Source organism: Oncorhynchus clarkii, chromosome 4 (assembly GCF_045791955.1).
Source record: "Oncorhynchus clarkii lewisi isolate Uvic-CL-2024 chromosome 4, UVic_Ocla_1.0, whole genome shotgun sequence".
NCBI lineage: Eukaryota > Metazoa > Chordata > Actinopteri > Salmoniformes > Salmonidae > Oncorhynchus > Oncorhynchus clarkii.
The window spans coordinates 37,850,306-37,866,927 of NC_092150.1; the positions used below are offsets into that span (position 1 = coordinate 37,850,306).

General features: G+C 43.8%; 1 protein-coding gene across 1 annotated transcript in view; it reads right to left on the bottom strand.

Moving 5' to 3' along the window:
• Positions 1–282: 282 nt before the first annotated feature.
• LOC139406789 (N(G),N(G)-dimethylarginine dimethylaminohydrolase 1-like) overlaps positions 283–16,622 on the bottom strand; it is a 109,649-nt gene continuing 93,309 nt past the window's right edge. The window contains exons 5-6 of the mRNA XM_071149825.1: positions 4,403–4,546; positions 283–2,191 (exon numbers count right to left, since the gene is read on the bottom strand). Coding sequence (XP_071005926.1) covers positions 2,075–2,191; positions 4,403–4,546 — 261 coding nt within the window. The 3' untranslated portion in view covers positions 283–2,074. The remainder of the gene's footprint in view (positions 2,192–4,402; positions 4,547–16,622) is intronic.

The following is a 16,622-nucleotide window of genomic DNA, read 5'->3' on the forward strand; positions in this document are numbered from 1 at the left end:
CCGGGTGCCTGGTCTCAGACATTTCAACAGGTGAAGAAGACGGATGTGGAGGTCCTTGGCTGGCATGGTTACACATGGTCTGCAGTTGTGAGGCGGGTTGGACGTACTGCCAAATTCTCTAAAACAATGTTGGAGGCAGCTTATGGTAGAGAAATGAATTCAATTTTCTGGCAACAGCTCTGGTGGACATTCCTGCAGTCAGCATGCCAATTGCACGCTCCCTCAAAACAAGACATATGTGGCATTGTGTTGTATGACAAAACTGCACATTTTAGAGTGGCCTTTTATTTATTTTTTATCTTTATTTAATTAGGCAAGTTAGTTAAGAACAAATTCTTATTTGCAATTACGGCCTACCAAAAGGCCTCCTGCGGGGATGGAGGGTGGGGATAAATGTAATAAAAATTAAATGTAATAAAACTATAGGACAAAACACACATCACGACAAGAGAGACAACACAACACTACATAAAGAGAGACCTAAGACGACAACATAGCATGGCAGCAACACATGACAACACAGCATGGTAGCAACACTACATGACAACAACATGGTAGCAACCCACAGTTTAATAAACACAAGGTGCACCTGTGTAATGATCATGCTGTTTAATCTTCTTGATATACCACACCTGTCAGGTGGATGAATTCTCTTGGCAAAGGAGAAATGCTCACTAACAGGGATGTAAACAAATTTGTGAGTATGGAACATTTTTGGGACATTTTATTTCAGCTCATGAAACATGGGACCAACACTTTACGTGTTGTGTTTTTATATTTGTGTTCAGTATACTTTGTATCCCTCATTTAAGTGTTTCTTTATTTTTGTCAGTTACCCGTAGAATACAGTAGTCAATACAGGGACAATAAAGGGCTTTAAAACATTGAAGAAACCCCTATAATGGCTTCTTGACTAGACTATACAGCAGTAGTTATTAAGCCACTTAAGATGGAGGCACACAGCAAATTGAGACATGTTATGTATAGTGTAACGAGAAATTACAAGTATTGGTCATTACAAACATGTCATACACGGCAGGGAAGTAGTGCTCAGTCCTTCATAAAGTGGGCACAGCTTAGGTTAAGACAGGGTAGTAGGAAATGAACATCCTATGACTGTTTTTAAAAGGCCTTTTTTGATGACAATTGCATGTGCATTTTGTAATTAGTTTCCTACCCTGGCTTTAGATGTCAGAAATCACAGTTTAATAAGAGGAATTGACCCTATGTTCAGCTGGATGGAATAACTAGCACCATCATCACAGCTAGGGATCAATCAACATTCCTGTTCAATAATCATATACATTTATTTTTGAACAGACAATAATGTAGTAAGAGCACTCAGGTCTCCATGGCAGAGAGAGGAACAGCTCATTATGCCAATTTCCAGATTATTAAGATAACTGGGTGGATTTCATACATTTCCCCCCCCCCAATAAGAACTTGTACTTGTTACATGGCATGACTATGAATCATTATGAATTGAATCCACAATTAAATACTGAGAGTGCAATCAGCAGATGATTGTAAATGTATCTTGGCGGATTTGCTTTTAGTTTATTCTTCATAAACCGCCTCCTGCACTATGCATACTGCACTATACCGTAACATTATATAGATCCTCCACAGTTGTTTTTTTTTAAATACTTTTCTATGAAACACCATCCTTTTGGCCTCTCCAGTGTTCTACTGTAAGTGGTTGTTTTAAAGGGTTGTAAACATTGACCAGTAAGCACAGGGAATGATTGACACATAAGCACTTTTAGAGGGGGTGGGTAGCCTGGATAACATTCTGTTATCGAGGGGTAACACAGTTGAAACAGACTTGTTTCGGGCAAGGGGGCAGCAGTGGGCCGAACCTGCCCTGAGAGCATACCTGGGTTTAAATACTATTCAGAATCATGTTAAATACATTGTCTGCTTGATTAAGCTTGCCTGGCTTAATAATGGCCCAATAGTATAGTTCCAAAATTGCAAACCCCGCTCTCCTGGCACATCAAAGTATGTGAAATATTTCAAGTATAGTATTTGAACCCAGGTCTGCAGGAGAGACCCCTAACGGAGCATGCTCAGATCAGACTTTGGCCTTCTTGTTGATGAGAACGGAGCAACAGGTGAGGGCTCCGTCCACCTTGACCTTCTCCATGTTCGACACTGGGATCAACATGTGGTCCTTCAGCTTCTCAAACACCTAGGGAAGAGAGTGAGAGAGGGAATATGTCTGTCTTCACCTTCCGTAACATTGTTTACAGGCATTGTTCATTTTACAATGATTTGGAAGCACTTACGAGGGATGCAAATCTAAGAATGACCATTTTAGGTATAGCGAGTTCTCAGTCTTCTGAAGATAGAAAAACTAAGTGAGAAATATTACAGCATCTCCAGAAACCCTCAACGCAATGTGTCACCCTGTGGAGCCCCTCCAGAAGAAGACCACTGTTTTCCTAAGACACTTCCAAGCCAGAATATATATATATATATATTTTTTTTTTTCTCTCTCCCTCTCTCCATGGGAAACACATGTTAACATTGCCAAAGCAACAACCAAAAAAAACAACTTAGAAATAATTAAAAGGTCACCACCATTTTTAAACAATTTTCATTTCTACATTTTGTATAAAAAAATGTAAAGTAAAAAAGTTCTAAACGATGACCTCATCAAAAGTTTAAACATTTTAAAAACAGTGATTTTCAAACACTATGAGATTTGCGGTGACATGGGAGCTAGGAAATACCCTCCCTCTGGCTAGAAACTCATTGCAGGGTTTAAAAATCACTTTTTTTTTACCCTGTGATGTCACACAGAAGCATTTCTTAGGACATTTCTTATCTTTTTAACCACAGATCATAGAATCATACTGTTTTTATACATGTAGACACTGGTTTGGGTGCTGGAGACAATGAATATGAGGTTGACTGGCAGAATTGCCCTTTAACAGTAAACATTACACACAAAAGTAAAAAAAAAAAAATCCCCTTCTGTCATACTAAAAGCCTGGGCTTGCAGTACCGTAAGAGCAACAAGCAACCCACCCAACTCTGACCTATCAGATCCTCCAGCCATGAATCAACAGGTCTTACTCTGGCCTTCCTACAACCAATACATAGAACAGGGATAAACCCCATCAACCATTGGAGGGGGATCACGAGGTCAGGGGGGGGCGATGCACTTTATCCAAACTCCTCTCCGCCTAACTCCTTTTTTTTCTTCTAAATCTGTTCTCTCGCTCTCTTTCACTCAAGTGTTTCTGTTTTTATGGCAGTGAGTCTGTTCTTTCCAGCTGGGTTGTTATTACTGTGGTTGAAATTTATACAAGGGGTAGGAGAACTTCACTGTGGGGGATGGCTGAGACCTTTTGTCTAGTCGACTTCGATCTTTCTTCTCAGCCCCCCCCCCCCCCCCCCCCTCTTTATGTAACTCTACTAAAAATAGCCGGAGACAGAATTTTTAGGGTGAGAATGTTTAATGTTTATACTGTTAGAAAGCGGAGCGGCTTTGCAGGCAGTGAGCGGGTTCGGTCTGATTGGGTTGACGAATCTCTCTCTCATTCTCTTCCTCCCTCTCTCTCTATCTGAAGGGGGGGGTCTGTCTGTCTAGATTACTGTTATATAGATGTGTTAAGTTCAATCAGGCTGAGAGGGCGCACAGCTTGTTTTTGTATCTCCCAGATCTGCTCTTCCAGAGTGGTGGTTGCGAGAGATTACATGGAACTGTGTCTGACAGTCTGACACGCAGAAATGTATCCCTGTGTTCCGACACCCCTGATGATTGTGATTCCAACACCTCTACATTTAATGACTCTTCGTCCCACAGATGGTGCGCAGAGAGGCAGAAAGCGCCCCAAGCTTCGATCCAAGACCCATATGAATACACTCTACAGTGGCCTGATACAGGACACTGACGCAGACACTCTGGTTTTATGTTTCGGGTTGAATTCCCCTTTAGCCAATCCTCAAGACACATATTACATTAAGCCTTGGGAAATCGGACAACAGTTCCAAATCCAACGAGACGTGTTTCAATAAATGCTTCGTACTAAAAATAAAATGTTCAAGTTTGGGTTTTAACCGCAGAGAACATTTGAGGTCTGTGCAGATTGCAGGGTGTTGGTTGTCATAGTGACACAGGAATGCGTAGCGACAATGAGGAGTCTAAATGACATGGCTCATCCTCAGCCGTCTCTAACAGCTACAGAGACAATAACATGTCATTCACTGCTCCCATACGAGCTGACATCCAAGGGTCACGACAAAGTGCAGGGATATTTACGACAAACATATGCATACAAGACGACAAATATACAATATTCAGTGGCTAATAACTGGGGGAGCACAGAGATTGGCATGTGTGTGCTAGTGCACAGTGTGTGTGTGCTAGTGCACAGTGTGTGTGTGTGCTCACTTTGGCACTCTCTGGGAACTCCTCTGGGGTGCAGTGTAGCAGTACATGGCCTTTGCTGGGGAGGTTCATGTAGATGGTGTTGGCTGCAATGTCATCAGGCACCGTCAGCTTGTTGTAGCGATGGTCACTCATCTGCTGCATGATCTACAGACACACAGGGAGACAGACAGACAGATGTCTGGTAAGCTGTAAGCGGGGCACACAGAGCCACGGTGAGATTGGAAAGAAGCCCAGTCCAAATTCTCTCCTAAACCTCTTGGCCATAGCTCTCTGATGTTTCTAGATATGTAACGAATATGGTGGGAGCGCTACCCCTACACTGCTTATACCTTTCCAGGCAAACATTGAAGGGAACGGTCGAAGGAGGAGGGGCAAGGATCATATTGTGGCTGGGCAAAAAGGAACTCTTCGTCCCACTGCTGTTTTTGCCTGCTCCAGTCCTAACCTCCAAACCACTATCTGGGTGGCTGGGCCTTAATGGAGAACACAGACGGGCAGACAGACTGACTGACATTCTTTCATGGCAGATGTCATGTTATTTATGTAATCTGCTGGGTCGGGGCTTGGGGGAGAAGGAGCAGCACTAGTTCAAGCACTATGACCTGAATGCAGAGAAGAGCAGATGTGTGAGAGTGTGTGTGTGTGTGTGTGTCCAATGTTTACGACCTGAACACCGGTGGATACCTTAGAGGAGGAAAAGGATGAGGGAGAACGAAAGTAAACATTGAAAAGGAATTGTCATCTCCTTCCCCTCTTCCCTGACTCCTTCCTCTCGCCCCTTTTGCTCTGCACCTCTTTTTTTATATCATGCAGAGAGAGAGTCTGAGCTGGTGTGTGTGTGTGTGTGTGTGTGTGTGTGTGTGTGTGTGTGTGTGTGTGTGTGTGTGTTTGAGGAGAATTTGGGTTAGAAGAGAGATTGTGGTGTTGATCCATAATGATAAATCTCAAAACCCCTCACGATGCTCCATTTGTCTCTGTGGATCATGACGTGAACAATGGGCTTTGTGGTTTGGCCTGTTCACACATTCCCCTCTACCCTGGGGTTGGCCGGTGTGCGTGTGTGTGAGAAATGTGCACGTGTCTGGTATGTGTTTGTATCTCCCAGATCTGCTCTTCCAGAAGGGCGGTTGCCGGCTCCGCCCGGCCTGGCGGGGTGAGAAAATGACCATAAACACCTTGGCTTATGTATGGCGTGTTGCGTGACCGCAGCAGTCCTAAATGAAACACAGTCCATGTGCGTGACCGCGAGCGCTCTCTTCACACACAGGAGGATTAGCGGTCTGGCATGAGAGACTGAGTCAGAGAGGTGAGAGACTATATGACACTCACGCCACACAGATCAGTATTTCCCTCAGTTTTATAATAGTTATCATTTTCTCTCCTCTCAAATCCAAGTCGGACATTGATGAGGGATCATTTTTGGACTTCAGGCAAGTCCTCAGTTTCTTTATCACATAATGACATCATTACATCACTCCATCGTGTGGGTCAGAGGGCACAGAGCAGTAGCCAATGCCTGAGGAGATGTGGCATAACAGCTAGTCTCATGACAGACGGGCTAGAAAACACGTGAGATCTGGTTTTGGGTGCCGATAGAACATAATGGCAGACCACAGCTAGAGGAGAGGAGACACACTGAAAGGCAGTCTATAGGAAATGCTACACTAACAGGACGAGGACTGTCTGATGAGCTGTCCAATTACTTTCTAATCTCAACTGACTGATGTTAAACCAGTACTCCCCATTTCAGTCCTCCTGGGCACAATTTTCCCTTCACTGAACTCTTCCCCATATACTGTAGGAATTGTTACTACCTCAGTCAAGCTTACAAACCCCCTTCAGATGAACGTCTTGCTCTCTAACGTAAGACAAATGGGGCACAACAGAACTGGATTAGAACCAATGAACGATCTCTACAGTGAGCAGTGCCTCTCTCACAATGACTGTGTACATTCCCCCGAAGTACTGTTTAATATGAAAAACTGCTGAATGTGTGACGGAATGTGCAGAGTCAATCTTGCTAAACAAAATATTCACTGGGAGGTAACGGAATACCCTACGAGCAACAAACAGACACATAACAAAAGCTACTGTCACTTCAATGAAGGGATATGGGATGCCATTCCTCTAAAGTCACCAGTACACAGAGTATTCTTGCAGCACACTTACAATATGTGGAATTTTCACAGTTCACACAATTTTCCCTGACCCGTGTAGCCATTAAACTAAGTTGTTACAATGTCTCTTTTCAAAAACACACTCACAAACCAGTTGCTATCCAATGGACCAGGGGAATGGTTATTAGACTGTAATGGCTACCTGTTGATGTCATTATTTGGGATTGGTCCTTGACACACATTTCTTCCCAGAGAACTGACTGTTATTGGCTTATGGTCCATGTTTATTCCTGTCCCTTTAGGCCAGCGTCTCTTCAAGAAGGTGAATGCGGGGGCACAAGTAGTGGCATCTGTGTGAATGGGGGGGGGGGGGGGGGGGGGGGGGTTAGCTGCTCCTTCTGACCTGAGGCTGGGTACACCAAAACATTACGGGTTAAAAACAACCCAATTTTTGGGTTATTTGGTAACCCAGTCCTGGGTAAATATTGGACAGAACACACGCTGGGTTATCTTGATCCAGCCAGTTGGGTTGCGTGAATAACCCAACATGTTGTGTGGTTGGGATTACACAAACATGGGTTTTATTCACTTTCATGCTGGGTTAACCCAGCAGCTGGGTCTTTTTAATGTAATCCTTAGGTTATTTTCAGGAGGCATGGCTTAATAGAGGTGTGGCTTTCAGATAGATATTTTTGGCCACCCGTAAGGGTAAATGTCATTCCTGTTTATCTGTTGTATTGTATCAAATGTTAAGATTGTACACTGCAATTTTGAATGTGCCTTAAGTTGGCATATTTCATTATTATAAAATATGAATAATATGAACATTACTAATTGCATATTGTAATGAAGTGGTAAGTATCCCAACTTTGGGATTTGTATAGGGTCTTAAGAAACACACATTTCTGTAAGCCTCATAAAAGCTTTAAAACGATCAGTGTTCAGCCTTAACATGCGCTAACAATACAACATAACAGACTAACAAATACATTTACTCTCACAGGTGGCCAAAAATAACTATTTGAAAGCCATGCCCCAAGTCTTCTGATCATGCCTCAATAACCCAGAATCAACAACTCAACAGTTCTCTTTTTAAAGAAAATAACCCAACTAATTGAAGCAATGCCTGCAACCCAGTATTTTGTAGTGTAAAGGGCTGGGTCTGGGGTATAGGCCTGGGGTTGAGGCTGGGGTGTGGGATATAAGGCTGGTGTCTGGGTATAGGGTGGTGGTATGGGCCTGGGGATAGGGCTGGGGCAGAAAGCTGGGCCTGGGGTCAGTTATGGGCCAATCAGTGAGTCCTTTAAGCATAAGTCAACCTGGAACCCTGGTTCACTGGAAAGGGAGAGTGTGCGTGAGAGAGCATTAGCACTTCAGTATAAGTAAGAGGGAGTATTTTGGGGAGATGACTTCACGGCTGAGGCTTGGCAGTGATAGCCACAATTGTTATGAGTACGATCAGATGATGGAATTCATCCGGTACACGTCCTCAACTTGGGAGGGCTAAACATAGTTTGACTGCAGACTATGCAAGGCACACACACACACACACACATGCATGCAAGGACACACAGATGCACACACACAAACACTGGCTGCCACATTTGGTGTGCCGTCAACTATACTGTATCAGAACCATGACTCAGTATCAGACCAGACATGGTAACATGGTAATACAGTCATAGCCTGCTTTAGTAAAAAAGTCATAGTTTGGTCTGTGAATAACATGCCAACCTTATACCACTACTTCACTACTCAAAATTAGGTGTGCGTTCACAAAAGCTCACCAAGGAAATCCAGCCAGCAGGCATGTAATAATATCTAATGATATTATCATTAGATTTGAGCTACATTCACAAAAACAACCCCTTTACGTGTATTACAGCTACATTCACAGCAACAGCAACCCATTTACATTCTTTACAATAGCATTCACAACAACCCCTTTTGCGTTCATTATAGCAGCATTTCCCAACTCCAGTCCTTAAGTACCCCCAACAGCACACATTTTTGTTGCAGCCCCAGACAAACTCACCTGATTCCACCAAAGATTGCCTATTATACTGACAAGACAGTCAAGTGACCGCTTTAACAATGGAAATACATGTCCTCAAGATGAAAGGCAGGCAGGAGGTGAGATCAGGTGGGACCATTCTAGCAGATACACGTGAACAGGCCATAGAGATAGAGGACTCATCTTTGTATCGGTGCCATTATAGCATCTGCGACAGCATGGGCAGCACAATTGAGAAAATTCAATTTTAAAGTAGTCTGTTTTTTTCCTCTTCATTGGCTGATTGCTCCCAACTCACAGGAATCCCCACCCAGTTGACTATTTACATTTTTTAAAAACATTTTATTTAACTAGGCAAGTCTGTTAAGAACAAATTTACATTTTTACAATGACGGCCTTTCCCTGGCCAAATCCTCCTCTAACCTAACCCAGACGACGCTGGGCCAATTGTGCGCCGCGCTATGGGACTCCTGATCACGGCCGGTTGTGATACAGCCCGGGATCAAACCTGGGTCTGTAGCGGGGGTGGGCAATTCCAGTCCTCGATAGGGCCTGATTGGTGTCACAGTTTTGCCCCAGCCCCTATCTAACACACTCACACTCACCTAATCATGATATTCAGTTTAGAATGCAATTTGATTAATCAGCTGTGTTTGCTAGGGATGGAGAAAAAGTGTGACACCAATCAGGCCCCCGAGGACTGGAGTTGCCCACCCCTGGTCTGTAGTGACGCCTCTAGCACTGAGACGCAGTGCATTAGACCGCTGTGCCACTTGGGAGCCCAATGGTGTAAGATGGTGTAAGCACTCAATGGCAATGGCCACGCTAAAACGTGTTATATCCATGATGAGTTCTCTGTTTAGCTCTATGACAACAGGCACAACTCCGATATAAAGTCATTTTTTCAAAGTTGGCGAAATGTCATGTGTGTCCACTTATGTCAGTGCATTCATCACAACCGAACCATAACAAAACTTCTATTCGATCCAATAAGCCTCACGCAGCAAATTCAACACTCATTGACCTCAAATTCCTAACGTTGTGGGCTAATTTTCGTGGAAAGATTTTGGACTGAGTAAAACCTCTCACGTCGCCTCTTCCTCTCTGATTCAACTCATTGAGGGCTTAATGATTAGTTGACAAGTTGGATCAGGTGAACCTTATGATCTCAGCCGTTCATTAAAGTCCTCTGTAACTACAGCTAATTGCTTGTTGGAGGAAGGGGGAGGGGTAATCAGGAATTACAATGCTGTGAGAAATTATGTCATTAACTCATGCTAATGGCCCTTCTCGCTTTTCTCTACAATAGCTAATGGAATCTTAATGGGGCTCCAGTGTGTGTCAACTAAAAGTTAGCTATCACTATTACAGAAGTAGGATCTTAATTTGAGCCAGTTTTATACAGCAGGAAGATAATTCTGCAGCAACAGAAAATGTGAATTATAATTAATGTACATTTTTGTCGGCGTCGATATTTTTTAATTTCAATTAATTTTCATTTTTTGTTATTAGGGCAAATCAAATCAGAAATTACAAACTTGAGAAGCCTTTTAAAAACTCAAATACACTACAAGTTTGCATTGCAAAAATTCTCAGCAACAAAAGAGTGATCAAATTAAGATCCTGCACCGTATGTAATAATTCATTACCAGTGTAAATAACTAATACTTGGATATGTTTGCCTCAGTATGTTGAATGAGCTAAGGATAACATTGGAGAATAAACATATGTACAGTCCTTACACATCTCATTGATAAGGATAATTGTATACCACAGGAAGAGTCGCTGATGCAATTGTAACAGCTAATGGGGATCCACATGAACAAATAAGTACTTAGAGGGACATGGAATTTTGTCTGTCTGTCTGTGGTTGAAGTATGTAGAATCTGTAGATAGTTCCTCTCAACTTATTTCAACACTTTGCATCCCTGGGCCAGTAGGGGGTGACGTCTCACTGAGAAGGCAGATGAGGAAGAACTCTACCACTGAGAAAGCCTGGCTGTCAACTTTCAGGTGTGTCTGTCCCCGGTGTGCAGGGCCAGAATACTGAACAGGATTGCAGGGCACATGCCCCGGGGCCCCTGACCTCCAGATAGCATATGATAGCAATGTGTAGAATTGCAGGAAATTTGCTTTAAAACTGCAAAATATTCTCTCAGCCTTATGGCAAAGTGTGAACAAAAGCATGAAATGAGCTATAAAACAGCATTTTTCTTCTTCTTCCATGACAAAAAAGTGTATAATTGCAGGAAATGTCCTTTTAAACTGCACCATTTTCTCTTACTTAACCTCATGACAAAACGTGTAGAATAGCATTATAAAACAGCACATTATTCTCTCTGCACCATGGCAAAATGTGTTGAAATGCAGTATGTTTGCAGAATTCCAAAATAAAGAACAAAAAAAAGATTGGTGCCCCGGGGCCCCAAGTGCTGTAGTCCGACCGAGCAGGTGTGTGTGCTCACTTGTCTCTGAGGTTTCAAAAAGTATCACATTCTGTTTTCTTGTCTGTACTGTGTATTGACACAGAGTTGCGTGCCAGGCTCGTGACTCAACCCCCCCGTCCCTACAATCTGTGATTTGGAGTGGTGTGTGCATGCCAGTCTCCTGCTTTGATGCCGGGGAATTCCTTGTGTCTGTTCCTCAAAAAAGAACAGACAGAGATTTATTGCAACAGTCTCCATGAAAGGTAGCAATATGTCACTGTCAGTGTGTTTGTGTTTGCTCCACATCTTTTATGAAGAGGATCTGTATTCCCTACAGGGTGTGTGTGCATCCCTATAGTGGTTATTCAAGGACTATCATTAGATTAGCCCCATTGATTCAGAAGCCCTGTCTTTGGTAATGAGGTGGTGAGCGTTTTAAACATTTAAACAATAGTTGTATAATTGAGGTTCAGCTGTGTATAACATGGATTATACTATAGATTAACTACGAACACACATTTATCAGCGGGAGATCACGTTCACATGTGGTTTCTGCAGGCTTGTAGAAGTTGGAGTCAGAGGCAGGCATCATACCGCAGAGAGAGGGGGGACCTGTTGTCGTGTGAGGTGGGGGGGGGTTGAGTCAACACGTGTGATGACCTGTCTTGCGTGTTACGCAGCGCTGTGAATGCCTGACAGAGGGGCAAGGAGAGGGGGGAGGGAGGGAGGAGGGAGCACAGGGCTGTACAGTTACAGTATATTGAGACAGAGCCAAAAATGAAAAGAGAAAAAAATAAATAGTGTCAATGTAAAATAAACACTTTAAACTTGATACGATTTCTTAGGTTTTCATGACTACAATCCCGATCAGAGTTAAAGTTGGGAATACCTGGGAAAAGGCAATGACAACCCTGCAAATCCCCAAAGATCCAAACATTCCTCGCATAGGTCCAACTCGGGTCCTTCCAAAGTAATGTAACAGCTAATGGGGATCCACATGAACAAATAAGTACTTAGACGGACATGGAATTCTGTCTGTCTGTCAGTCTGTCTGTGGTTGAAGTATGTAGAAGGGAAAGGATAAAACAGCGTCTGTGCCACCAGTAACTACAGATAGTAACGTTAGTACAAATCCCCTCGCACGGTCCCCACAGCCGGACAACGTTCTCATGGCTTCTGGAGGGAAATGCTGTAGGAATGCTCATCCGGTGTCGCTCATTCAGCCCGACAGAAACTTTCAACCGGTTTTCCCCATTAAGCAGCCAGATGGAGTCTGAGGCCGAGCCTTCTCTGGTCTCTACTCCTCCCTTTACGGGGTCTGAGACGCCGAAGCTTCCCACCATTAGCTCTGACAAATTGAAAACCCTAGTCATTGGCAACTCCGCTACCCGCAGTATTAGACTTAAAACTAATCATCCATCGAGCATACACTGTTTACCAGGGGGCAGGGCTACCGACGTTAAGGCTAATCTGAAGATGGTGCTGGCTAAAGCTAAAACTGGCGAGTGTAGAGAGTATAGAAATATTGTTATCCACGTCGGCACCAACGATGTTAGGATGAAACAGTCAGAGGTCACCAAGGGCAACATAGCTTCAGCGTGTAAATCAGCTAGAAAGATGTGTCGGCATCGAGTAATTGTCTCTGGCCCCCTCCCAGTTAGGGGGAGTGATGAGCTCTACAGGGTGGGTGAGTCTCACAACTCAATCGCTGGTTGAAATCTGTTTTCTGCCCCTCCCAAAAGATAGAATTTGTAGATAATTGGCCCTCTTTCTGGGACTCACCCACAAACAGGACCAAGCCTGGCCTGCTGAGGAGTGACGGACTCCATCCTAGCTGGAGGGGTGCTCTCATCTTATCTATCAACATAGACAGGGCTCTAACTCCTCTAGCTCCACAATGAAATAGGGTGCAGGCCAGGCAGCAGGCTGTTAGCCAGCCTGCCAGCTTAGTGGAGTCTGCCACTAGCACAGTCAGTGTAGTCAGCTCAGCTATCCCCATTGAGACCGTGTCTGTGCCTCGACCTAGGTTGGGCAAAACTAAACATGGCGGTGTTCGCCTTAGCAATCTCACTAGAATAAAGACCTCCTCCATTCCTGCCATTATTGAAAGAGATCGTGATACCTCACATCTCAGAATAGGGCTACTTAATGTTAGATCCCTCACTTCAAAGGCAGTTATAGTCAATGAACTAATCACTGATCATAATCTTGATGTGATTGGCCTGACTGAAACATGGCTTAAGCCTGATGAATTTACTGTGTTAAATGAGGCCTTACCTCCTGGTTACACTAGTGACCATATCCCCCGTGCATCCCGCAAAGGCGGAGGTGTTGCTAACATTTACGATAGCAAATTTCAATTTACAAAAAAAAAAAAAGACGTTTTCATCTTTTGAGCTTCTAGTCATGAAATCTATGCAGCCTACTCAATCACTTTTTATAGCTACTGGGCCATATACAGCGTTCCTCAATGAGTTCCCTGAATTCCTATAAGACCTTGTAGTCATAACAGATCATATTCAAATTTTTGGTGATTTTAATATTCACATGGAAAAGTCCACAGACCCACTCCAAAAGGTCTACGGAGCCATCATTTTGTCCAACATGTCTCTGGACCTACTCACTGTCACAGTCATACTCTGGACCTAGTTTTGTCCCATGGAATAAATGTTGTGGATCTTAATATTTTTCCTCATAATCCTGGACTATCGGACCACCATTTTATTACGTTTGCAATCGCAACAAATACTCTGCTCAGACCCCAACCAAGGAGCATCAAAAGTCGTGCTATAAATTCTCAGACAACCCAAAGATTCCTTGATGCCCTTCCAGACTGTAATGGTTTTCTATATGAGAAGGAGAGTCGGACCAAAATGCAGCGTGTCGATTGCGATCCATGTTTTAATAAACAAACGTAAAACACGAATCAATACAAACACTACAAAATAAAGAACGTAATGAACGTAACGAAAACCTAAACAGCCTATCTGGTGGAAACACATAGACAGGAACAATCACCCACAAACACACAGTGAAACCCAGGCTACCTAAATATGGTTCCCAATCAGAGACAATGACGAACACCTGCCTCTGATTGAGAACCATATCAGGCCGAACATAGAACTAGACAAACTAGACATGTAACATAGAATGCCCACTCAGATCACACCCTGACCAACCAAAACATAGAAACATACAAAGTAAACTATGGTCAGGGTGTGACACAGACTCCCTCTGCCTACCCAAGGACGTCAGAGGACAAAAATCAGTTCACCACCTAACTGAGGAACTCAATTTAACCTTGCGCAATACCCTAGATGCAGTTGCACCCCTAAAAACTAAAAAACATTTGTCATAAGAAACTAGCTCCCTGGTATACAGAAAATACCCGAGCACTGAAGCAAGCTTCCAGAAAATCGGAATGGAAATGGCACCACACCAAACTGGAAGTCTTCTGACTAGCTTGGAAAGACAGTACCGTGCAGTATCATCCTATTTTTCCAACTTAATTGAGGAAAATAAGAACAATCCAAAATTTATTTTTGATACTGTCGCAAAGCTAACTAAAAAGCAGCATTCCCCAGGAGAGGATGGCTTTCACTTCAGCAGTAATAAATTCATGAACTTCTTTGAGGAAAAGATCATGATCATTAGAAAGCAAATTACGGACTCCTCTTTAAATCTGCGTATTCCTCCAAAGCTCAGTTGTCCTGAGTCTGCACAACTCTGCCAGGACCTAGGATCAAGAGAGACACTCAAGTGTTTTAGTACTATATCTCTTGATACAATGATGAAAATAATCATGGCCTCTAAACCTTCAAGCTGCATACTGGACCCTATTCAAACTAAACTACTGAAAGAGCTGCTTCCTGTGCTTGGCCCTCCTATGTTGAACATAATAAACGGCTTTCTATCCACCGGATGTGTACCAAACTCACTAAAAGTGGCAGTAATAAAGCCTCTCTTGAAAAAGCCAAACCTTGGCCCAGAAAATATAAAAAACTATCGGCCTACATCGAATCTTCCATTCCTCAGTGCCTTCTTGAAGACAAACAATGTATACGAAATGCTTCAGTCTGGTTTTAGACCCCATCATAGCACTGAGACTGCACTTGTGATGATGGTAAATTACCTTTTAATGGCGCCAGACCGAGGCTCTGCATCTATCCTTGTGCTCCTAGACCTTAGTGCTGCTTTTGATACCATCGATCACCACATTCTTTTGGAGAGATTGGAAACCCAAATTGGTCTACACGGACAAGTTCTGGCCTGGTTTAGATCTTATCTGTCGGAAAGATATCAGTTTGTCTCTGTGAATGATTTTGTCCTCTGACAAATCAACTGTAAATATCGGTGTTCCTCAAGGTTCCGTTTTAGGACCACTATTGTTTTCACTATATATTTTACCTCTTGGGGATGTCATTCGAAAACATAATGTTAACTTTCACTGCTATGCGGATGACACACAGCTGTACATTTCAATGAAACATGGTGAAGCCCCAAAATTGCCCTCGCAGCTGCTAGAATACAGCTGCTAGAATCCTGACTAGAACCCCAAAATGTGATCATATTACTCCAGTGCTAGCCTCCCTACTGGCTTCCTGTTAAGGCAAGGGCTGATTTCAAGGTTTTACTGCTAACCTACACAGCATTACATGGGCTTGCTCCTACCTATCTTTCCGATTTGGTCCTGCCGTACATACCTACACGTACGCTACGGTCACAAGACGCAGGCCTCCTAATTGTCCCTAGAATATCTAGGCAAACAGCTGGAGGCAGGGCTTTCTCCTATAGAGCTCCATTTCTATGGAATGTGAGAGACACAGACTCGGTCTCAACCATTAAGGCTTTACTGAAGACTCATCTCTTCAGTGGGTCAAATGATTGAGGAGTGTGAAGGTGAACGGAAAGGCTCTGGAGCAACGAACCGCCCTTGCTGTCTCTGCCTGGCCAGTTCCCCTCTCTCCACTGGGATTTTCTGCCTTTAACCCTATTACAGGGGCTGAGCCACTGGCTTACTGGTGCTCTTCCATGCCATCTCTAGGAGGGGTGTGTCACTTGAGTGGGTTGAGTCACTGACGTGATCTTCCTGCCTGGGTTGGCGCCCCCCCTTGGGTTGTGCCGTGGCGGAGATCTTTGTGGGCTATACTCGGCCTTGTCTCAGGATGGTAAGTTGGTGGTTGAAGATATCCCTCTAGTGGTGTGGGCACTGTGCTTTGGCAAAGTGAGTGGGGTTATATCCTGCCTGTTTGGCCCTGTCCGGGGGTATCATCGGATGGGGCCACAGTGTCTCCTGACCCCTCCTGTCTCAGCCTCCAGTATTTACGCTGCATTAGTTTATGTGTCGGGGGGCAAGGGTCAGTCTGTTATATCTGGAGTACTTCTCCTGTCTTATCCGGTGTCCTGTGCGAATTTAAGTATGCTCTCTCTAATTCTCTCTTTCTCTCTTTCTTTCTCTCTCTCGGAGGACGTGAGCCCTAGGACCATGCCTCAGGACTACCTGGCATGATGACTCCTTACTGTTCCCAGTCCACCTGGCCATGCTGCTGCTCCAGTTTCAACTGTTCTGCCTGCGGCTATGGAATCCTGACCTGTTCACCGGACCTGCTACCTGTCCCAGACCTGCTGTTTTCAACTCTCTAGAGACAGCAGGAGCGGTAAAG